The sequence below is a fragment of the Trichogramma pretiosum genome, unplaced genomic scaffold, assembly GCF_000599845.2.
Source record: "Trichogramma pretiosum strain Unisexual culture from Peru unplaced genomic scaffold, Tpre_2.0 scaffold43, whole genome shotgun sequence".
NCBI lineage: Eukaryota > Metazoa > Arthropoda > Insecta > Hymenoptera > Trichogrammatidae > Trichogramma > Trichogramma pretiosum.
In genome coordinates, this window is record NW_019640864.1 from 625068 (window position 1) to 649836 (window position 24769).

A 24769-nucleotide genomic window follows, 5' to 3' on the forward strand; every position below is an offset into this window, starting at 1 on the left:
TTTCTCAGGTCCATCTGCAGGAATTCCGACAGGCTGTTGCAGGAGCACTTGTTGGCGACTCTCGAGCCACGACCGGCGCAGATCGACTTTTTCAGGGTCCTCTGACACGACTGACACACGGGTCTGGACTTTCTCTCCTCCTCGACTTGCTCGATCACTTGCTCCTCCTCGTCCACGTCGATCCAGTCTTGATCCTCGTAAGCCTCGGCCTCCTCGCGATCGTCGACGCTCTTCGACTCTTCGGGCGCCGTCGACCTTCGACTTGGCTCCTTTTTAATGGGTTGCTCCTTGCAACAGCTCGTCTCCTCGGGCCTGTACTTTTGCGCGTAGCACTTGTCCTTGTCTTTGTCTTTCTTCAGCAGGCCGATCATGAAGTCGTCGTCGCGCTGGCCTGCACCGCAGCCGCAGGGCGGGACGTTTTTCACGTCCTTGTAGGCCGGATCCGGCACGAGTGTCCTCGCGGGAACGTGAATCTCGTTCTCGGTCACGTCGGTTATCTGGGGATAATTCTTGCCGTCGATCGTCACGTTGCCGTCGACCAGGCTCTGCTTGAACATCTCGTCCTTGGACGGCACGCGGATCAGCTGGCACTTGGACGACATGCTCGACGCCGGTGTCAGCATCGTTATGTCCCCGACGATTTTACTGAAAAAAAAAAAAAAAAAACAGCAAGTTGAAACCGTTAGAATTAAAAAAATTCAGTAAACGTCGCGCGTTCGTAATAATGCTAAAACTTTACGTCATTTTTCTATCGTCGCCCATGGTGTCCTGGACTTGGGTGAAGGGCTGCTTGGTCGCGTGATACTTGAGATTGGTGCGCCTGGCCTGCCTGCACGGACAGCAGGAGTCGCACCCCCGGCCGCTCTCGTAGATGTCCTGGACGATCTGGCCGACCTGGCTGGTGAGCTTGTTGGCCTCCTGGGTCATCTTGAAGAAGTCCGCCTCGGCGTCCAGCAGAAAGTGCTGCAGCTTGTAGGAGAGATTCTCGCGACCCTTGGGATAGCAGCGCTGCGGCTGCTCGAGCTTCAGTTCGTCGAAGAATTCCGCGTCCGTCAGCTCCTTCTTGGGCTTCATCCAGTTGCCTGTTCATTCGACGACGACGACGACGACGAGTATATTAAGCTACGCGGGGTCAGAAAAAAACACCTCTACATACGAAGCTGTCCTTACCGCGCGGCTGATAGGGTATCTCTTCCAGAGCAGCCACGACCGTCGCGTCTTTTTCGGATTTGATTTTTTCGCTCTTGACTCGTATCAGATCGAGCTGGCTGGGTTCCCTTTTCACCGCTGGTGGCGGCGGTGGCGACGGCGGAGGCGTGATCGGTTCTTGCTTCACCTCGACCTTGACCTTGAGCAGCGGGTCGGTCGACTGGGCCCCGGTGGTGGTGCTTCTCCGGTACTGCTCGACGCTCTGGCGATACTGGCTCAGTCTGCTCTCTCGCTTCTCGTTCATGGCCTTCTCGCGCAGCAGCACCGCCGGCCGAACCAACGCCTGGCACCTCTTGCGCCAGGCGAACCAGAGGCGCTCGTAGTTGCGCCAGTCCACGGGCAGCACCGGCTTCTCCAGCAGCGGATTCGTCCTCTTGCGCGGCAGCTTCAGCCTCGGCAGCTCAGCTGTATTGCACAAAATGAAAATTGCCCGCATGAAAGCTTGGCGTCACGTGGAAAGGCGATTAATTTGGGGCGTAAATTACGTGGACGCGGTAGCTTGACCGTTGGCGGTGGCGGCATTCGCTGGTGCAGCCTCTCGCAGAGATTCGGCAGCTCGAGGAACGCGATGCCCGACAGTATGATGCGCTCGTTGCACGGATAGACGTCCTCTGATGGTGGCAAACAAAAATCATCGTAAAATAACGAGTCAACGAATTCGTAGCTGGTGTAAGCGCGTACTGTAATCCTCGTAGACGAAATCGGAGCCGGTCACGGCCCTGTAGAGCTCGCGCAAGAACTTGACCGGCTTCTTGCTGTAGCTCTGCACCAGCCAGTGCACGACCCTCTCGTTGACCTTGTCCCTGCCCACGTTGCTGTCGAGCATGCCCATGCTCAGCAGGCTGTTGATCGTGCGGAAGGTCTTCTTCTCCTCCTTGTCCTTGAACATGGCGTCCTCGAACTCGTGCAGTCGGCCCAGCTGATCCAGCGAGAACTCGGTGTACCAGCGCGGATACGGATGCTTCGGCACCTGCCTCTGCCTCGCTCGCCTCCTCAGCACTCGCAGTCGGCCGAGCTCGGCCCAGCGGTCCATCCTGCGCTCGTGCTCCATCTGCGCTCGGCGCCTCTCGATGTCGCGCACGAACTCGAGCTCGCTCTCGGTCGCGTCCTTGACCATCTGCTGCTGCTGGCCGGGCTCCATCGCGGATCCGGTGCCCGACGTGCTCAGCTTCAGCATGGCCACCGAGCTCGACCTGGCCGCCCCCCGACGATCCGGCCGTTTCTCGTACTCGTAGTGTCTGATGCGCAGCGCCGGACACTCGTGCAACGAGCCGAGGCTCGACTCCTGCGAGCCCGGCCTCTGATGCTTCATCAGCCTGGAGTCGTAGGCGGTGCAGCAGAAGCCGTAGGGCTTGAGGTTCGATTTGGGCTTGACGTAGCCCTTGCGCAATCGTGACATATTTCTACGAGGACGGATCGACATTTATCATTATTTTGACGTTTCGAGTCGATCGAATGTATCGTACTACGTACTTGGAATTTTTTTATTGCGATACCACGGTTAAAATTTCGTTACGCTTCCAGGCACTTTTGATATGCACTAGTAATTTTTAGACACACCGCTGATGATTATTTGACGTCCTTGGCGATCATGTTCACTCGATTGATTTTGTAATTTGCCCAAAGATTTTTAACGATTATGAGTTTGATTCACATCCTTGACGGATGTTTTTATGCTGTCGCGGACGTGCAACCGATTCCCAGCTAGTGCGACAATTATAACCTATCAGTGTAAACATACATTTTGTGAGATTTATATATAGCGGCTTTTTGAAAAAATGGCCCTGCATTGGTAAATCTTTCGCGATATTATCGCTAATTTATTTAAAGAGGAAACAAGTTCATTAACATTCTAAATAATCCTAACATTTTTTAATTTTCATAATATAAAAGTCTCAATTTGCCGGCAGAATGCGTAAATGACACATTTACGAGTTTGGCGCGCTCGAGCCATGCGAATCTCGTCTCGGCGCGTCGAGATTGACGCAATTTCGGAAATACGCTTTTGCGATTGGTTCAGTGCCTGTCGAGTCCTGCACACTCTAGCAGTAGCAAAACATTGGCATTTGGCATACACACAAGCAACAGATGATTATCAAAAGTTAGGTCGGGCGGTTTATTTACAGCTGTGATGTGTATCACTTTAAAAAGTGCAGTATTTTGTTCATATTTATAGTAGCTATTACAATGGATTTCGATTCTATCCTAGATGATGATCTTGAGATCTTGGAGGTTAAACTTCAAAATAATACAAAATTGGATTCTCCTATGGATGGTGAACCCATGACAGATGTAAAAAAACCACCTGAAAAAAATAATCCAGTGGAGGAACATCTACTAAAACAGTTGAATTCTGCTGTTGAGCAAATCGATGTAGCTAGAAACAATATTTCTACCATTGAAGATGTAACCAGCAGTATTATAAAACATTTGACATCACAGTCTGCTTATAGAGAAGATCCAGACACAGATTCTGAAGATGAAGTAAGATATAAGAAAACTCAAAATATGTTTTTCTATTTTTCAAGTAATTTGTATTATAATACTTTTGTAGATGTACAGTAGTACAGGTGAACCAGTAAAGAAAAAGAAAAAAAACACTCTACATGAAAAGAAACAAGTTTTGAACGTATTGAATACCTTGCAGAGAGTCGTTGGTGATAAATGGATCATAGAAGTTATATTAAAAAGTAATACCACCTGGTAAGTTGATAATTACTAAATAACTAAATCAAAAAGGCAAATTAGTGCAAAATAATTTATTTTTCATTTCATATAATTATAAGATCTGAAACATGATATATTATGAAAGTGCTGTATACTTTAAAATTACAAAATAGTACAGTATGAATTGATGACTTGAAATGCACATTATTAGGCATGCTAATATTTAAATCAATTACTCCAGACGAACTTTCAATCATCTTTCATAGAATAAGAATGAATGATTCAAACAATTAAACATCAATTCAAGTATTTGATATCAATAACTGTTTTTAAATGATTCTTATAACAATATTTGACAATGATTATCGATAGATTAAATTAAACTATAGTTTGTTTCATTTATTTTTGTAGTGTATTTTTTTATATTTTCAAGAATTAATGATCATTAACAAATCTCTTAACTTCAAAAACAATATTTAGACTATAAAGCATATAGGCGTATAAAACCTATTAATTCATCTAGAAATATACAATGGTAAAAAAGCTTTGTCTAACTAAGTGCAAAATGTTTGCTGTAATAATTTACAAGTTTAGCAAAAATTAACTACAGTCTTTTTGTTTATCGACGTAGTCACGCTTTAACTGCAGACGTTTTTATTTCTCTTTATTTTTTGTCAAAATAGTAGAACAAATGTACATCTGTGTTTTCTCGCTTTCAACAACTTTTTTATATTTAAATACTAGTACTATACACGTCGCGCGCCGGTGCGCCTGTTCATTATGTTTCTTGCATTATTATTTTTTTCTCTTTTTATTTTTGTTAAGTATATTAAACTGGTAAGTTTTAGGAGTGGTGCGACCAACTTTGGGTAACAACGAACACAACACGATTGTTTTCTTCTCTCTCTCTCTCTCTCTCTCTTTTTTGTCTCTTCTCCTTCCTACGACAACACATTCACGGCGATATAAAAGCTCTGGTTTTCCTCCATTTCTACAAAAATAAGCGCGCACTTTTTTGTCCGTGCAGTAGTATGCGTGTAGTATGTACGAGGGTCGCTTTTACATAGTTTGCGAAAAACTGAAATGAGCAGCAGCAGCAGCTTCGTTGTGTGCTTCTCTGTCTCTTTCTGGCTCTCTCGCTTCAGTACAGCATGGAGAAAGGCGGCCCCACGGGGGCGCCGGGTCATTTCTTCTTGCATACGAGCTGAGTCGCCTCGTCCCTGCCGTTAGCCAAATATTCCTTCAGCGAGTAATCGAAAAGGACGAAATCATACCTAGGGGACAGAGACAGAAAGAGAAATACAGAAATTGTGCAAAACAAAAAATGTACAAGCTCTTTGATAAAGCACGCGAAAATCGACTCGTATTACATACCTGAACATGTCGTAAAGCTGCTTGATCTGGGCCTTGGACAATTGCGAGAAGTACTGCTTCATCACATCCTTGGTCTGTACGCCGCGCGTTGGATTCTTCCATTCGGGCTTGATGATGTGTCCCACGTGGGCGTGCTTTATCAGATAGCTCTGATCCTCCTGCAGCGGGATCGAACATCAAAGAAGAATAAATTATAAAATTTCGCTCGAGACTCGCTTTTGGAACTAAGCAAAGCTTCGCGCGTAGATAATAAATCATTTCTCATATCGGGGCTAGGTAAACTATTTAGCATAGAAATTGGATTGGCTTGCGGTCGGGTACGTATATAACGCAGAGATGTATGCATATACTAACGTGAAGAGTCTCGAACTTGACTATGACGTTGAATCTCACTTGGCAGGGGGTGCAGAAATTCACGATGGGCGTCCAGTGCATGTCGAGCTCGTTGCCGGCCTTCCACTCGCAGAGCAGCCACCTCACGAACTCCTCGAAGAGCGGATAACGCGGCCCGTGCTTGCCGCCCGATTTCGTGCTCTGCCGACCAATCACGAGATTCAAGTTGTTCCGCTGCGTGCTCGCGACAATATTATGCAAACAAATAAATGTAATACACGAACCTTGAGCCTGTAGTGCGATATGATGTGCGAGCCGAGCTTGCTGTGAAACGTGTGCGGCAGGCTGTGCTCGAGCTTGTCGCGATAGGCCGAGAGCAGCCGCTCGAACGGGTGCCTGACTATGAGAAAGCTCACGCTGTCGTTGAGATACCTCGCGAGCTCGTCGGCCGTGGGCCGCGGATACTTCTGCCTGGCCAGCGACACCGGCACGGCTTTCGAGGCCTTGAGGAATTGCGGACTGTAGCCCGCCAGCAGATTGAAGTTGTACATCCAGGAGGTGGAGGCGGCCTTGAAGACGTTGCACCAGATCAGGTGGTGCTCGCGATTCACCAGGAACTCCCAGGCGTTGGGCCGATGCAGCGAGTCGTTGCCGGGCCTGTCGAGGCCCTCCTCGGAGCAGCGCTCGGCCAGGAACTTGCGACGCTCGTTCATGCGTCGCTCCGTCTCGCGATACCGATAGAACTCCATCTCGCGATCCTCCTGCGACAGCCCATTGTAGTCCTGTCATAAAAAGAAGCACGCATGTCAGCAATAGAATATCGGAGGAAATTCGTCGAGTGCGACTATGTACATTCGTTTAAATGGTAATCCGTAAGCCTCTCTCGCGAGTCGCAGAGCAGTCGCATTATTATAGTCGGCGTGCGGTCGGACTAGGGCATGTAAAACCGACGTTCGAGTACAAGTGCTCTACCAAACCTACCTACACATGTGGTACACTTGTGCTTGTATAGTAGTATATATAGGAAATACAATGTGTATACGGCGTGTATAAGCTTGCAGCTAAGCCGCGCGTAATAAGGCACGATGTAGAAGCCCCTTGAGACTCTCTCGCTCTGCCGCCGCTACCGCCGCCGCCGCAAGCTTGATGACTTTGACACGCGCGCGTGACTCGATTATAAGCATTGAGAGAATAACTAGTGTGCTTAAAGCTCTCTCTCTCTCTCTCTCTCTCTCTCTTCGCTTGCTCTCACAAGCTCTATTAAGGACAATGTCGACGAAGACAGTTTTTCTCTCTCGCGCTCACTTGCTGCTTTCTTTTCTTTTTCTCTCTCTCTCTATCTTTTTTACCATTTTTTTGAAACGCACTCGGCACTTTGCTCTCGCGCACAGCCCGAGTCTCTCGGGTCGTTATTCGACAAAAAAATATTTTCCCACTATATGTATACTATCCGTGTGAAATCTTTCGCGATTTTCTTTCCTCTTTTACCTTTCTTTTTTTTTGCTTTTTTAAACGTTCGAAAATGTCTAGTTTTACAATCGCCTGTATAAATGTTTGAAGAGCCATCGGATTTTCTCTCGTATATATACGCGTGCGTCTATATAATAATAATAGATTCTTTTCTACGCAATTTTAAAGGATGTACTTCCGCCTGCACAGACGATAATTCAACGTTTTCGTCGAGATAAGCGCGCGAGACCCGTTATATATACCTAGCGCGTATATTTTATACGGGTTTGCGCTCGGCGCGACTTTAATTCCAAACTATTTGAGAGCGCAGTTATACGTATAGCGTAGTATATATACGTATAAATAGTTTTGTAAAAGTTAAAGCTCGGCAATTTTATAACCGGTCAAACGTGACCTTATACTATAATCCCTGCCTCTCTCTCACTGGCCCGAGGGCGTCGAAATCTACTCGTAATTTAATCACCACTAGGCGCGTATAACTGTCGAATTAATCCCTTATATCGCATCCCCTTACACGATGGTAAGTACGTGGCGCTTAAGCGTAAAATCTCGCTCTCTGCGCGAAAATCGGTTCTGCAAGCCTGCGGGCTGCTGTGCGTGTAATGCTCTATATACCTCTACACGCGCGTTTACTATGTACGCGCTTTAGCCGCGCATGCCAGCGTGTGTGCACCATTCCGCGCATTGCACATATATTATATACTATTGCTATACATAATGCGCTCGACTCGCACGCGTGTTTGTGTCTGCGCGTACGTATGTATGCGTGTACGAGTGGCTGTGTGTGTGCAAGCTCCCGAGCGAGCAGCAGCCACGTATACGTACATGCACACAGTGTGTGTGCAACGCTTATATCGATTTCGGCTACTACTGTATGCGCGCTCTATACCCGCTACTGCTGCCTGCACCCGTAACGTATATGTATATACCTACGTATACGTACGTGGGGACTGTATGTACGTATATACATAAGGTTGTTGTAGGAGGCTAATGTGGGCCACGCCTGCATTGCTATAAACCGCAGAACTGGTATAAGAACGATCCACCCGCGCCCACCCGCCGCCGTTGCTAGTGCCACTGCTGCTGCTGCTCCTACTGCTACTGCTACTGCTACTGCACCGACGACAAGCAGCATTACGTTGTATAGGTTTGGCCCACGTGCTATATACCCCATTGCGCTCGCCGACGTTATATCGTTATAAGTAATTGCGAGAAATTTCAGCCCATTTACCTCCAAAGAGGAGAAGAGCTTACTACTGCTCTCTTTTGATCGATTGGTTGGCGCGCGAGCGACGTCTGCGGCACACTTTTTTCTTTTGATGCTTTTTTCTTTTTTTTTTTTTTTTTTTTTTTTTATTCGTGTAGTATAAATTCGGAAGGACACGAATTGGAAATGTCAGACACGCCAATGTCAGAAATTTTAAGCGCATACGGTACGCGTGTATTAGCATGCAAATGATATGCATAACGTCGATGTGTGCAGCATATAGTAGAGCCAAACGTGTCTTTCGAACGATTACACAGAATGAGTTTAAATTTTTTAATGACTTGCGATTGCAATTGTGAATTATGCTACGATCATCCTAATCAAGAGGGAAAGATATATAACGCGTGAAAAGCTTCAAAGACGAACGCTTTATATCATGAATTAATTCTTCAACGTCTCGGTGTCAGTGATTGGATTATGTCATAATGCCATTTTCTTCTTTTCTTCTCGCGCGCGCTCCCGTTCCCCCCGACGTCCACCACCCCCCCTTTATGCTCCCGTTGTACATCTCTAAAGTACCACTTTATAAAGTATTCAACGCGCCGGGGCATGTCCGTGGAAAAAAAGCATGCGCCGCGCTGCTTCTGCTGCTACTGCTTCAGCTCGCCTCGCCTCGACGGGCGGCGGAAGCCATACTCCTTGAAACGAGCCTTAAGAAATGTATATGCGCGCGCGCGCGATAAAAAAAAATTGCTCGAGTCTCATTTATGCATTGAATATTAAAGTGAATAAGCTCGACGGGAAGAGAGCTGCTGCTGTTGCGGCGCGCAGACGAAACGTGTTATAATAACCGACCTGTTCTACTTGCGATTTATTATGATTATTATTTTTAAAATTTACTTTTAACACTACTCTCGAGCGTTGATAAATATGAACCTTTTGTATGCGAGTACGAGGTCGTTAAACCTTTTCAATCGTATCGCATTTTGAGCGTACGTACAAATATTTCACGGTTTTAATGAGAAAAAAAATAATCCCTCGAATGGCGCGTACGCAATGTGCACCCTGCGACGACGACGCGCAAAGGTATATAAACTTCGAACTCGTCTTTTTTTTTTGCACTCGCACGTGTTCCGTGTGCGTCTGTGCGAGCGTATTATTATTTTCTCCTCGTCGCTCTCTGTTCTCTTCTCGCGCCTCGACGAACGCGCTGCTGGGGTCATTATGTGTACACATATGCATAGTGTGTGTGTGTACGTATAGTGCGCGCGCTGTCAAATATTTGTTCGAGCGAGAACGAGATTTTCACTATGCTCTTTTGCTCGCTCGAGAGAAATTATATAGCTAGAAATATGTCACCCTCTGCGCATACCCCGAGCATATGTATAAAACATATAGAGCTTGGTACGTATCATCGAGGCAACAGCAGCGGCAACGCATACGTATCGAAACAATTGAGAAAAATCACGCACCGGGGCTACGCGGTAATATACGCGCGTATAAATGTGATACATATAATATTGCAAGCACGTCGCCTATAAGCTCGCGCCGCGACGCACATAGCACGCGTACGCAAGCACACGCCGCAATCGTACAAAAAGGTTAAGGTCAGAGAAATATACGTTATATATTGCGTGACCGAGTGACTCGTGCTGCTCTCATTCGTTTCTCGCGCAAATATAACGCAGAGCTGAATATGATTGCCATCAAGTGACTATGATACATAAGGGAAATTGCTGCCACTTAGGCACACGCATACACGCGCGCCGACGCGGAGCAATACAATGTACGTGTGGCGGCAGCGGCACACGAGTAGTGCTGCTACTTGCTCGTCGCCGACCAAGAGCTTTAAAATCGTTTCGAGACCTTTTTGCGAATCCACGCCATCCTCTCTCATTTTTTTTGCTCCGCTCTCTTCCCTCGCTGTTTCTTTTCGCTTCATCGTCCACTCGAAAGAGAGAAGAGAGAGAAGATAAATCTTCTATTTTTCGTACTTTAGTTACAGAGCCTCTATATGTACCTGCAGTATAAATGTATAGAAGCCAAGAGAGCCTTCAGCGCAAAGTGCACGAGGCTTTTAAACTTCGCTCTACTTTAGCTCCATCGAAAATCCACATTAGCGTTTCCACGACTGCTCTCGCGTTGCGTGTCTCTATGTATATGCAGCATGAAGTCTATTATTGTATACATATATTCGAAAACAACGATACATCAGACGCGTCGCGCATTGATCAAGTTCAAATGTCCAACTTATACTCGAATATCTATAATAATAACAACAATAAAAGATCGCCGAGTAGCGACCGGCGACGTCGGAGGATGTTATTACAACGTCGTTAAAAGAGAGTATTTATCATGGTACTAATTAGACGATGTCATAATATCTCACTGCCGACTGTGTGCGTTTGGCTTGTAATTAAAGTATAAACTCGATAAACGCGTGATAAATGGCACCCATGTATCAAGCTCTCGCGCGCGATGCGCCGTATATATATACGCGTGTTGTGTAATACTTAATATTGATCGACAAGCGCTGCGTGATATATTGTACATTATTCTTTCGTCGTGTAGTCGTCGCCGTCGTAGTCGTCGTCGGATATGAGTATTCATTTACGTTTTATATATAACTACTATACGAGCCGAGCTTAAATCCGCAGTTTGCTGGACCGAATCCAGTTTAAATGGAAAAAAAGTCAAAATTACTTCTCTCCCTGTGCTCGATGAAAATAAAGGAAAAAAAGTAGCTAGTATTTTTCATCGCAGGCACACTCTCAAACTCGTGCCATTAGATAAGCCCTATCTCGAGATTCGCTCGGGAAGCCACCCACCCCGCGTAAGTGTACGTGTGTGCGCGCGCGCGCCTGTAAGATCCCGCGCTGAAGCTCTGAAAATGAGTTCGCACTTCGTAATTTGATAAAACCCGACGTATAATTTGATATAAAACTGCACACGAGGAGGCAGACGCGACGATCGCGAAAGTGGGCTAAACGTGTATTATATATGCCTCCGCGACTGCATCGGGAATATCCCGCCGCGCGTGATCGTCAAAAGTTCTATCTTAAAGAACCCAGCTAAGAGAGAGAGAGAGAGAGAATAGAGGAGAGTTAGGCAGGTAGCAGTGTGGAAATAATGAATGGACGCGGAAGAGAGAAAGAGGGTTCGCTGCGCACAGGCGGAAGGTATTAATGAAAAATGAGAGGAAAGCTTTTCAACTCTTCTCTTTTTGCCGCTGCTGCTGCTTCTCTCTTGCGGGGTATAATAAAGCGTGTATAGAGAGGCCGGCATTTCGAGCGGCGCATATACGACACTTTGTCCAACGACGACGATGACGACGACGACGACGACGACGAAAGAGAGCGAAACTCGTGCAGTATCTTAAGAGAGAGAGTACGCTTCTTCTACTTTTTTTTCAAACGCCATTGTTCTCGAGCTCGAGATATAATCTGGCGGGTGAATTTTTTTCTCGCGGGATGAATTATCCATAATACATATTATACATATTATACATGAACCGAAGCTTTTTCCGAACTAGTTATAGTATCCACGCGTCACTTAAAATTTCGTCGAAAGCTCGCAAAGAAAAGGAAAGAAGGAGAAAAATTCGTTTTACCGATCGGAGATGAAAATTAAGTCGCGCTATAGACTGAGCTTTTTTTGCACCGTGTACAGAGTGTATACCTGTCTCGTATGTAGCAGCAGCAGCAGCAGCAACGCGCGCAAGACTACTCGCGCGCGGTGATGAGAGGAAAACTTTTTTCCACCCTTAACTTAGCTAAAGTGGATTCGTTGCTGCAGCAAGGAAAAAAGTTTGTCGGCATCTTCTTTTTTTTTTTATTTACTTTAACTAGAGCTAGCTGCATGCGCCCGCGCGAGCTTGTGTATATTATTAAGGAACTTCTGTTTAGCACCGTGTTGTCCTTCAATCGCGCGGCCTCTTATATACACGCTGAAGATTTTGCACGATATCGTGGGTGCTCTAACTTTTTTCATCGCTTTTAATTTAACTGTCGTCGTTTCCCTCCCCGTCGGAATGATTGTTATAGGAGAGAGAGAGAAGGTCAAGGGCGATGTAAGTATGCAGTATAGTGCGGCGTATCTTGAAGCCTGTATCTAGCCGTATGTGTCGCTGCGCGACACACGCCCTTAACCCGCTAAAGCGAAGAAAGAACGAAATTGCCTGCCGTGCGATTTTCATTTTATGTGTCGTGACTCGTTGAGCGATCGTGCATATATAGCACGTATAAAAAAGCTTGTTATTTTTCCGACAAGCTCGAAACGTTTGAAAAAGGAAAAAAATTATATTAGGAGAGACATTGAAGCGACAGATTATCGTCGAATGAGAGATGATGTCCGCAAGGTCATTATAATATGTCGTTGTAACGCCGCCGCATACACGATCACGTGCTGGAAAATTTGTTCGCGGTTGCACTACACGCCATCGTATATGTGGTTGTGCGAGCGAGCCAGTCTGCGTGTACGTCGAGAAAAGTTATGGCATCGAAAAAATTGTTGTTTCGTCGGACACGCGCTTGACACTTCCAAAGGCGATTACTCAGCTTTTTCTAGCTGTTTTCAATTTTTTTTATCTCTATCTCTCTCTCTCTCTCTCTCTCTCTCTGACTCTTTCCGTGGTACATTAAAAAAGATAATCTCGTTTTAAAAAAAGCTGAAATGGCGCTTTCGATAAAAAATTCGTGTTTCGTTTACGAAACACATTAACGCAGCCTTGAGTATTGAGCTTTACGTGTACTAGCAGCAAAAAAAATCGAAACAACAGGGTTAGCCGTTTCGAAAAGGAAGTGTACGCTGTTATACGATACATTTTTTGTTTCAAATGATTGCTTGTTAAAAAGTTAAATGCCCTGAATTTGGCTGCAGCAATGCGAAAAAGGCCGCGTTAAATTCAAAAATGCATGCGATCGCTCAGTCCTCAATGCTACGCAATTTTTTGACGTTTTTTTTCCTTTTGCGCGTATCAGTTGTCAATAGCTACACACGTATCGTGCTATAAACCAATAATTGACGAGGAACGACAACAGTAACAATAACGGCAAAAGGAGTCTCCGCAACAGCAACAACAACACCAACGCCCAACAACTTGCTAACTAGGCCACGTCGATGTTGCTGTCCTGGCACGTATATATTACAACATTTTTTCCTCTCCATCGCGCGAATGCGAGTTAGCGAACAAAAGCCGATATTTCGAATACAGAGCTCGATGTTGAGCAAAGAAAAGAAAGAAAGAAAGAGGAAAAAAAATGTCGGTGTATACGCTTTGGCAGAGCCGCATGCACGAGCTGGTCGGGCATGGAAAGCATAGGACACGGTACAAAAACGTAATGAGCTTTCGTCGATCATACACGAAACGCGTGAAATCCGTTTGATATTTAAAACGAAACAACAACGAAAAAAACGAGAAAAACTTTCCTTACTCCGTTATTGCAGCAGCCGTGCTATACATTATCTTACGTAAGACGCGCGCGCTTTTGGCCCTCCGCGCGTTTTCATAAATCCTCTCAACTGTTCGAAATCATACTTTTAAGAACACGAGCTTGCGGAGTCTCTCGTTTTTTTTATATGCGCGAAAGACAGAGAGCTGAGCTGTTTTCGCATTTACGTATATATGAAGGCGCGCTCTTTTATAAAGTAAAGGACCTCAAAGTTTCGCTCGCGCGCGAGCTTTTGACTTTTGGCCGAGATGAGATGTCGCCTATAAGCCGGGGAGCATCGCTAAATAATTCAATGCTTCTAGCTCGCAATTAAGAGTTGGCAAACGTTGAACTAACACACGGAGAGAGAGAGAGAGACAGCAAAGACACTCGTAGAACACACACACCCACATACATACGTACGTACACATACGCGTGATACTCACAAGAGAGAGCTTCAGATACGGAGAAGCCTCTTTGTGTATGCGCAAGATGTGCTTTCGCTATCACATGCAAGCACACATACATACGTACACGTATACCTACACACAGGGTGGGGCTCTCCTATTCTCTTCTATTGCCTCTACTTCTATAAAAGATGCACTCGGTCTTCTCTATCTCTTTCTTTTCTTTGGGATGTTTTTTAATTTGAGGCCAGACACTAAAGGAAGATTTACGCCTCCAAAAGTGAGACAAAGGAATGTTTTAAAAAGATTTTAATTTCTCCTTTAAACAAAGCATCATCAACAAAAAAGAAGAAGAAAATAATAAAGAAAAAGCACCGGGCACGCGCGCGCGCGCGCAAAGATTGTTGTGGTAGATAATTAATTGAAAGAGTCGAGGATCGCCTTCGCAAAGCCGAGAGAGAGAGAGACGCGGGGGCGCTCCCGGATTTAATTAATAAATCAGAAGATAACAAGCTCCAAAGAGCAAGTAAAGACCAGCCTTTAACCTAATTATTTTATCGCGCTCGCCGCATCGAGCTAATATTCGTTATGGCCAATACTCCCGTTCCCTTTTTTTATTTTTCTCTCGCTGTTTAATTTCGTCGTTGTCGCCGTTGTCATTGTTGTTGTTTTTGTTGTTATATTGCTGTTGTTGCCGATGTCGTTGTTTTTATCGTCGGCCATTTTGAGAATAGAAAATACCCACCCACGCGTATGTACGTGTGTGTATTCGTTTATTCACACAAACACACACGCACACATGCTCGTTGTAGCTGTACGTATATATATACCTACATGGCAGCACGCGCGCGACTGTACAACGCGAGCGAAGATTAATGCGACGACTTTGCTTGTCGTTTACACCCTCTACTTCTCTCTCTCTTTGGGCGAGTGTGTGTGTTATTTGCACACTTCCGCGAGTTTATATTTGCGCGCAGGCTGACTGGGCTGCTGCTGCTGCTGCTGCTGCTGCCGTTGGGTAAATTTACGTACATACCCTCGTGCACCCGCTAGAGCTCGTATTATTAATCATTCGGTAGATAAAATGTTTTTTTACCTTCTTCTCTCTCTCTATTTCTATCTCTCTATCTTTTTTTTTTCTGCACCCTCTCGACGACGACGACGATGCGATCTTCGCGTGCTCGTTCTCGCGTGCATTAATATCGATTCTTGCGACGTCGTTATGCCCCCTTATGTAAATTTCTGAATTTCTAATTAACGATCCGAGAGGGAGAGAGCTTATATACAGGACACATATCTCTGGCTGGCTGCGGTGAACTATTAAACTGTAACGCGTGAGCAATCTGTGCTTGCGAGAGAGAGAGAGAGAGAGATCCCAATATATCGTCGTGTAATAATAATTCACTCTCTCGGGGGAGGAAGGATATAGTAACAAACATACCTCGTTGGCTCGTTGTCTGAAGGCTGCTCTCGCGGCGCCGCCCGCAAGCCCCGAGGCGGAGGATCCCTGCGACGAGCCGCCACCGCCGCGATCCTGATTGGTCAATAAGGCGAATATCAGTAGGGTCAGTATGCCCGAGGCGACGAGTGCCCGACGCATCACGGCCAGCCAAGCCTGCCGACGCATCGTCATCTTCTTCTGGCCGCCGCGCAGAGGCACTGCCTGGTTCCTGCTTCGTGCCACCTCATAGCGGTCTGCGAAATTAAATCATTAAACAACGTATAAGACAATTGCGCACGATTATAATAATATATGCATACTGCGCCGCTCTATGAATGGGCGCGGGAGGAAATTTTATTTTTTTTGCTGAGCAAAGCACGAACGAGAGAGAGAGAGAGAGAGAGAAAGCTAGAGCTGGAGGGAGAAGGAGAGCGAGAGAGGAAAAATGTTCAGGCTATTCAGTAATCAGTTAATTTTGCCACTTAACGTGACCCTATTATTTCAGGCACTTAACAGAATACGTGTGCATGCGCCGAGAGCTGTATGTGCTGCTGCTGCTGCTGCTGCTCGACGTCGCCGCGCCTCCGCAGCTCGACGGACGGCGTCGTCGTCGTCGTCGTGTGTATATGTATAATTTGAATAGACCCTATTGTATAATGCACGACTCGAGTTTTAACGCGCCAGCGCGCCCGCCGTGGCACCGCGAAATTTCAACTCCTCCATGATTCGTTTCTGGACGCCTGGACGAACTGTTTTCTTTTTTAAATAAACCCTAAAGAGGAAATAGCGCCCGATTCAGTTAACTCTGGAAAAATAGCTTCGCGCTGCGGAGTTGTCATATAAACGCGCGTTTAACGAGCATATACTACTATGTTTGTGAAATCCATCGGCTCTAGTCAATAAACTGCAGAGTCTAATTATCAAGCGAGCGACTCAATTCTAAAACGCATAGCTATATATACGCACGCACACACACGCGCGTAGACATACATGCATGCATGTGCATGCGATACGTACACGGATACGCGAACCTGCGGTTGGACCGTAAGTTCGATTCAATATTGACTTAGCCACTGACCATGTCCGTATATTGCACACACACACACACACACACACACACACACACACACTGCAGACGCGCTCGCAATATCGCTCGGGCACAGTCGTCGTCGTCCGCAGCATGTATGTACGTGTGTGTGTGCGTGTGTAGCGAGATATACGAGAGTATAAGCTAGTCGTACATGTAATCTGCTTGATGCGGAATCCAATTACCGGTGAGCCAAAAAAGAAAATCTCTTCTCCCCCTTCCTCCGCAGTACGCGGGCGAATGGGCTTTTTTTTCTAAATTAATTGAATGTTATATACCCCCTCGGCTTCGGTATCGATGTACTATGTATACAGAGCTTTGGAGCTTTTCTTCTTCGTCACGCAAACTGCGCGGATCTCCGTTTGTATATTTAAGCTTCTTTACCCTTGATATTCATTGGAATAAGTGTCGAATGCATTTGAAATGTCGCGTGTTTCAAAGTATATATATAACGATATACGATATCTATCATATATGTAGTTAATACACGTCGATTGATGAGTCCATTTTCGAAAGGGGAAAGGGATTAAAGCAATCCAATCCTTGGGTGCAGCCACAAACACAGCCGCACGGCGCGCACGATACCTTGCGGTGTACCTCTCCCAATTCAAATTCTCTACTTGGCTATGCGCGCAGTTTCCGAATCAATCGTCGCTTTTAATCCTCTCTCTCTACTCGCCGCGACCTCTCTCGTCTCAATCCATCTCTCTCTCTCTCTCTCTCTCTGTCTCTCTATCTCTTTCTCTCTCTCGCTCTGCGGCTCTTTCGGCAAGTGCGCCGCGCGAGCTGTTATAAAATCGTTTTGCATATTCATCGCGGGCAAAAGCGGGGGTAAAAGCCCTCTTCTCGCAGACGCGTTATACACGTTATAATTAATTCCATCAAAGTCGTCTGTGTTCCAGTATGTGTGTATCTCGACTGAGTTTTCAAGGAGGCCTCTCGTTTATTTAGGCGAACACGACGCGATCATCCAGCCACGCTCGCTCGGCCTCTAGCCGCGTACTTGACGTGCGCGCGCTATTGGCTTTTTGCGCTCACCCCCGCTGCTGTTGCTGACCCGTTAGAATTCGAAATCAAGCGTGTAGTGGGCATCGTTCGCTCGCGAGCCCGCGAAAAGCTTAATTATACTCGCTATTTTCGCTAATTAGTTCGTGTATAATGTATTACGCGCCGTAGGCGATAATTTTATCGAACGAGCTGCTGCTCTGTTGCGCGCATCAATACCGCGGATAAATATGGCCTCGATTGCCGATGCTCTCGCGAGCTGCTACTATAGCTGCTGCTGCGTTATGAATTTGTAACGCGATGTCATAATATTCGCACACGCTCGGATTCGCGAGGCAAATTTGGGGCTTTCGGCGAGAGACGCGCTGCGAGGCTACGCCCATTATAACTTCACCCTAATTTTTCCCTCGAAAGTCTCTTTTTTTCAGGTACCTCGAAACCGACGGAAAACACTCGCTCGTGAGCGTATACGATTCTTGTAACCGTCGCTTTTTAGCCACCCCACCCCATCTTTCATTGTTTCAGTAGTAACCTAGACACGTGCATTACGTAAGGAATTAGGTTGAAAAAGTTTTTTCTTCGCGAACGATTTTTAATATTTTAAAACTGCCCGAGCGTGCACAGGGCGAGAAGCTATATAGCAGCACATCTGCGAGGGTAATTAAACCCGACTAGTAGGAGCAAAAAAAATTTCTCTCTCTCTCTCTCTCTCTTTGGCGCTCACTGCCGGAGGAAAAGTTTGTCGAAGGAAAAGGCGTGCGCGGGACGAGAAAGTGGGAGGAAGCTGCGACGGACTTGCTCTGCTTTCATCAGGCACCCCTGCCGCGCGCGAACGAGCGAGCGCCGCGTTTTCTGATTAAAAAGCGAGAACGAGAGAGAGAGAGAGAGAGAGAGAAAGAAAAATTGTGTTCGGACGTTGTTTACCCGTTACACAATGTTTTATAAATTCAAGAACCGATTATTTTGTCAAACGAGTCGAGAAAGAAGCGCAGCAACGAGCGCGAGAGGATATCCCGTTGACGCATTTCCCGCGATCTCTGTCGTTAGATACATATATATATGTACGCGACGACGGTGTATAATTACAATAGTATAGATGGTCAGCTGTGTTGATGTTGCTACTACTGCGCTGCCTGTCTATGGCAGCTCTGGCAGGCGGCTATATGGACGTGCGCGCGTTACGTCAGCGATGCTATACACGTGTCTGCACACACTTTTTCTTGTCTCTCTTTCGCATCGTGCAATTTTCATTCGAGCAAGTAAACGTCGAGTTTTCATCCCCCCTTGGGTATGAGCACTACCTTATAGCCACGTTATATATTTACTATATACTATATACTACGTGTGTGCATGCGTGTGCATGTGTGTTTGTGCGAGCTTTGCCTCGTTTGCTCTGCATAAATATCTTTGAGTCGGCAAGGTATATATGTAGAGAAGAGCGCGTATAGCTTGGCATTTGCAGCCGACTGATCTTTGTTGCCTTCTTTTTTGTTTTTTATATTTTCGCGTGAACAATGATTATAGAAAATCGATTCTATCTTTCTCTCGTTTTTCTTTTCACGTTGAAAGCACGCCTCGAGTAATACGTGTAATGGATATAATATTTTTTGTCATTTAAATTACTATTATTATTATTTTCCAATCTCATTAAATTTAAATTTTAAAGCGTGAAATTCTTGAGTTAAACGAGAAATGTTGAAATTATATCAGTACATAGTACACAGAAAGCCAAATTATACTCTCAGGATTCTCTGCAGGCAAGCACACGCAAGCTCGCAAGCACACCTGGTCCGCACGCTCTCTCCCTCTCTCACTCTTAATACCTACATAACCCCTGTGCAAAAAAAGGAGCAATGACATCCCTCCCCGTTCAAAATATCTATATAAGATAAAGGTACTATAACAACATGTCTTACAGTAATCGGGCATATAAGCTCTCTTGTTTTATGATTTCATCGAGCACTATCGTAGCCTGGACATCTTGTTCGTCGGTCTCGTCGATTCGCACACAGCTTTATTTAATTGTTGTCCCCCCGTTTTTGCTCGTCACTTTTTTCGGCTTTGTTATATCCAAAGTCAAGCGCCACTGATTCAACTCGTCACTCGTCGAAGCGTGTGCGTACTCCGCTGCCGCTGTCCTTTTTGCTTTATCTGTCCTCTCTTGTTTGATTTCACCCGGTGTGTGTGCGTGTTCGCGATAGTAGCAGAGAGCTCGAGCCAAGTCACTGCGTCGGCATCGTACAGACGACTAAAAGCGTTTCTACCACTGGCTGGTTGGCCGCCGCCGTTGCTGCTGCTGCTGCTGCTCGCGTATAAGGTGCGGCGCCGCCGCCGGCTAGTTTATGCTCTACTGCTATAGATGTATATACGAGGCAAGTGCGCTATATAGAGGCATTCGCTGCTCCCTACCCTTTACATAACGCGCATGTGTCGCGTCGACGACGACGCCAACGACGTGCCATGGTATATACGTATATATAGCTACGTCGAGGAAGCTATAAGGATCGGTTCTTTCCTTTTTTTTCCTTTCTTCCTTTCTTTTTTCTTTCCTTTCTTTTTTGCTTAATCGACTGTGGACCCTGAGCGCGGACTTTGGGAGCAGAGAAAAAATGAGTTTCATTCTCGTTTCTCGCTCCGTCCTTTAATAACTGATCAATTTTTGCTATTGGTCCACTGTACCGCGCGGCACGCTGAAGTGTTGTGCCGCATCACGGCTCATTTATCAGATTGGGCGAGAGAAATTTCAAATAGTTTTCCAGGCTCCCTTTATTTACTTTAGGCGGCCGCGCGCGCGTCTAATCCACCGGCGATATATTTTTAGCCAGTGTGCGCGCCGCTTGGACGAGGAAAAATAGAGACACAGCGCGATAAATATAATACATAATTCGGGGTTTCTCGTTACTTCTGCATAAAGTTCATATTTCATTTCTCTTTTCCTTCTCCCCCTTGTTTTTCCATACCGGCTATCTATCTTCTGCCCGATAATCCAATTTCTCTCCGCAAGCTCTCGTCTAGCTTTTCCATCGTCGCGAGCTTTTTCTCTCTCTCTCTCTCTCTTTCTCTCTTAATCTTTGCGCAAGCTTAGCCGCTGCACGAGAGTCTATATTTCGTCCTCGGCTCGCAAATTCTTCACATTCAAAATTATTATACGCGGAAGTAGTAGCGAAAGCAGCAGCGGTGTGCAGTTTAACTCTGGTTTTCAGCAGGTCGATCCGCGCGTCTGCTATGGAAACAGTTGCTATACGGAGGTAGCCGCTCGGCTGCACCGCCTGTGCTTTTGGTGGTGCGCCTCACGCTCCATGTGCACACGCACCTATAAGCTCGTGCACTGCACACGATTTGGCCAAGCTCGGCGCACGCGCGCGCGCCAACGCTCTAACTTCTTTGCGTGTATAGATATAGGGGTAGCCTAGGCACAAATTGCAGTAATAGGTGTACCGGTGTGTCTATATATATTTTAAAGTACTCATACATACGTAAGTAGCTGTGCAGTGGTTTATACATGCTATATCGATTCGACAAAATATCAATCTCCCGGGGAAGCTTTGCAACATTTTTCCAATGGAATACGATCTCAGCCCTTGGGTTGCTGCTGCTGATGTTGCCGCCACCGCCGCCGCCGCTGCTACTGCTATTGCCTCGGATCTGGCACTTGCTCGGATTCCGTATTTCATTACCTTGCAGTTATGCATTGCACATTATGCGCATTTGTGCTGTTGTGAGCGACCGAGGAAACCAGGCAAATTATGCAAGGGATAACGAACTTTTTTTATTTTTTTCTTGTTTATTCTTGTTGCATTATTATATTTTTCGAGTTGAAAACGCATTTACGTCACTTCAACATGACTGCGAGTATTACATGTACATGCCAAAAGCCATGTAGATGCTCATGATTACTTTATTTTGTTGATTCGTATCTTTGAAAAAATGTACGTGGATGAGGACGAACGCCGCATTTAAAGAAATGGACGACAATTCATTATTTGAGCGCTGCAGAAACAAAAGCAAACTCGGTGAAATCTTTGCATTTGTATGAATAAAATCAGAAATTGAATTTCAGCGCATATTTCCCTTCTAATGATGCTTGCAATTTCGCGCAGTTTTCCAGGTGAAAAAGTCGGTGAAATATCGTTGAACTTATTTCTTGGAACAAGTGTCGAAATTTTCAGATTTTAATGTAGAGTTTTACAAAGGGAAGCACGACTGGAAAAATTCGCTCCTCGCTTTTATTTCATACACGATGGCGAAGTATACCAGAAAAAATAACAAAGATAAAAATATAAAAAGCTTATCTATCGCATTCACGACCTCACGATTCCTGAACGCGTCGAAAATAATTTCATCATAGCGTGTGCAGTCGGGGAATATAAGCACGTGCTTGTGTCACGGATTCGTCGTCGGAAGTCATCGAGCGCGACGTAATTGTCGCAGCGCTGATATTGTAAATTATATCTATTTTACTATCTATCGCGCGTATCTTTGGCTGTATATATATACGGCAATTTCACGGCCCGATCGACGAACAATTGCCGTGGCTAAATGGACTCGTTGGTTATAGGCGCGTTTACGCAACGTTAACAAAAAGACAGACAGAGACAGAGTTCGACACGGCAGGGAAATTTCTCGCACCCCGAGTTTGCTATTTTGAAAATAAAAAAAAAAAAAAAAAACAGAAAAAGGATTGAGCAGCACAATTGTACGTACGCAGCAATCATGCGATTTATGTATAAGTCGACGTGGTATTGTCTCGATGAGAGCAGCAAAAAGAAAAAAATGGATGCGTATATACTGCGGCTTTTGTATTTTGTATAATGGAATCAATACAATTGATATCCTTTTGTTTCACTAATGCAGGATGCTCATTATGCCTTTGGGATTTTTTTCTCGTTTACCGTTCAATAAACACAGAATATTCGTTTACACGCGAAACATTCACGATTCAAGCTTATAAACTCAGTGTATAACTAGATGCATTGTTAACGTTCCCCCCGAGTCGCGCGCGCACGGCATGTAAATCATTCGCGAAACTCTCGCCGCACTACCGCGCAAAGTCCGTTTAGTTATTCATTACTTTATTTTCAATTTTTTAATGCGCGTCTAATCTCGTTCATTATTGTTTTGCTCGAAGATGAGATGGAGTTCGAGAGCGCGCGGTACAACAGCAACTGGAGCAAGAGACAAGATAAAGTCAGATATATAATCCAGCGAGCGCTTGATTACGGGGGCTCTGTTCGTTAGTGTTTCGTATATAGCCTAGCACAGCAGCGCGCCCGGTGTTTCGCGCGCGGCTAGCGCAACTTTAACGACATTCACAATCCTGGGTATTACTCCTAATTAAAGCGCATTACTTTGTCTCCTTACCGGAGCGCCGCTGCTATCGAGCTCCAGGCGCGCGACGGAAAAGTAATTCCTCGGCTATATAACGCGAAAAGTACACTATACTGTTATCCATTCAATTTGCCAGTGCTACGGCGCGCCGTGCAGAGAGCCAGCAGCAGCAGCAGTCGAGAGAAAGAGAGAGTGAGAGAGATGTCGGGATGGATTTTTCCCCAGGGAAAAAATTATCGATCAATCAGATGGAAACATTGCCCATGTGACTTTTGTCCAATATACTGTGTGTGTCACGTCGCAGCGCTATCGTGCGGATAACAAATCCCTGGCGCCAAAATATATAATGTATAAAAAAACATACACGCGCAACCTTAACTGACGCAGCTGCAGCGCTGAAAATATTTTTACCCGGATAAAGTAACGGAAAAAAAGTCGTCCGGCGTTATATCGTCGGTGTGCTTTATCGATATTTTTCAAACCCGCATAGCTCTAAGCGATCTGGTAACTTTTACATGGCGTGGCGATAATAATCCCTTTTCTGAAAAAAAAATGAAAAAAAAAAAACACGAACGATGAGATATCTTAACGAAATTGCCGACTCTCGGTGTTCACGAAATCCAATCTTTTTTTTGTAAGCCCAATGTCCGTCATAAAAGCGATAAAAGTAAAAATAGTATTGTACAATTTGTTCCAGCGTTCTGAAAAATCCGACCATGTACATTTGCACGAAGGACAAATCTCGAAATTCTTGGCACGGCTTGACGGCGTTTTGGATGCTGGTCGACGACACTTACTGGTATCCGTCCGAGGAGGTCAATCCCGAGGAGCACATCGTCGCCACGACTGTTCTCAGCTTGCCGAATTTCCTCAACGTGTCCAGCATCGAGGCGAACGGCACGATTTTCTGCGAGTTTGACGACAAATTATTCCAGACGAGGCTGCCCGTTATAAGATTGGACGTGCAGGATACCGTGAACGGTAGATGCGCGATTGATCTGGATGATCCCCAGGATGCTCCTTTTAGTATATTGGCTTTAAAAGTAGGTCACCATAAAAAGAGAGAGAGAGAGAGAGAGAGGGAGATAAAAGAGAAATGAAAAGAAAAGAGACGACGATTCGTTGGTGTGTATTTTTTTCGTTTTTTATCAACCAGGAGCTTTTGTTCGCAGGCGATTTCGGTGGACAGAGTCGTTTTACTGCCGGTACAGACGAACTCCAACACCGGAAAACGACTGATTGATTTTCTCGACAAGTACAACTTCAAGGAGGTTTGCAAAGTTTGCATTGTTCGCGACGCCGGTTCGCTGCAGTACTGCCTGATCGAGGTTCTGCCGGCCGAGGATACTACGGACATCAGGCTCTTGATATCTGCCAGGTAATTTCGTATTATAACTCTTTTCGCCGCCTGGTAAAAAATCACTTTTTCAACTCGTAACAATGATATAATGTCTACTTCTCTTTTTATTTTTCAAGGTCCGAAGCGCAATTGTCGGTGGTCGTGCAACTGATGATCGAGGCCTTTCCGGAACTGCTCGACGTGGAAAAGCAGCAAGCTTTGGACGAAGCGGCGGAAGCACTCAGAAAGGAGATGGAACTCTACTTGACGTGCAACGATACGGTGCAGATACAGAGGGCTCGGGTCACAACTGACCTTCTTATACCTTGACTGATGTTATAAGCTATTGATTAGTTTAAGAAACAAAAAACTTACAAGACTGTGTAAATAAAAGTTTCATATTTTAAGATTTTTATAAAAACAAAAATCATGTTGATTAAAATAAGAATTGAAGGAAGAATAAAGCCAATGAA

The 24769-nt window shown here is 45.5% G+C and overlaps 2 protein-coding genes across 2 annotated transcripts; one reads left to right on the top strand and one right to left on the bottom strand.

Annotated features, from left to right (window-relative positions):
- Window positions 1–3289: 3289 nt before the first annotated feature.
- On the top strand, window positions 3290–24769 carry LOC106649636. Its single transcript, XM_014367121.2, has 5 exons — window positions 3290–3693; window positions 3764–3912; window positions 23655–24000; window positions 24130–24335; window positions 24434–24769. Exons 1-5 carry the CDS (start codon window positions 3397–3399, stop codon window positions 24624–24626), a joined length of 1191 nt encoding a protein of 396 aa, XP_014222607.1. The 5' UTR covers window positions 3290–3396; the 3' UTR covers window positions 24627–24769.
- LOC106649635 (carbohydrate sulfotransferase 11-like) lies at window positions 3954–19905 on the bottom strand. Its single transcript, XM_014367120.2, has 6 exons — window positions 19546–19905; window positions 15538–15791; window positions 5868–6365; window positions 5605–5784; window positions 5251–5408; window positions 3954–5150 (listed from the first exon to the last, which is right to left on the bottom strand). The coding sequence occupies exons 1-6, from the start codon at window positions 19556–19558 to the stop codon at window positions 5060–5062; spliced, it is 1194 nt and encodes a 397-aa protein (XP_014222606.1). The 5' UTR covers window positions 19559–19905; the 3' UTR covers window positions 3954–5059.

Bases quoted from the DNA above. Each gene is read 5' to 3' on its own strand.
- LOC106649636 (XM_014367121.2), top strand. From the start codon at position 3,397: ATGGATTTCGATTCTATCCTAGATGATGATCTTGAGATCTTGGAGGTT. The intron at 3,694-3,763 runs GTAAGATATAAG...ATACTTTTGTAG, and splicing joins ACACAGATTCTGAAGATGAA to ATGTACAGTAGTACAGGTGA. The intron at 24,001-24,129 runs GTAGGTCACCAT...TTTTGTTCGCAG, and splicing joins TTAGTATATTGGCTTTAAAA to GCGATTTCGGTGGACAGAGT.
- LOC106649635 (XM_014367120.2), bottom strand. The intron at 5,785-5,867 runs GTTCGTGTATTA...ATTGGTCGGCAG, and splicing joins TATCGCACTACAGGCTCAAG to AGCACGAAATCGGGCGGCAA. The intron at 5,409-5,604 runs GTTAGTATATGC...ATCCCGCTGCAG, and splicing joins TCAAGTTCGAGACTCTTCAC to GAGGATCAGAGCTATCTGAT.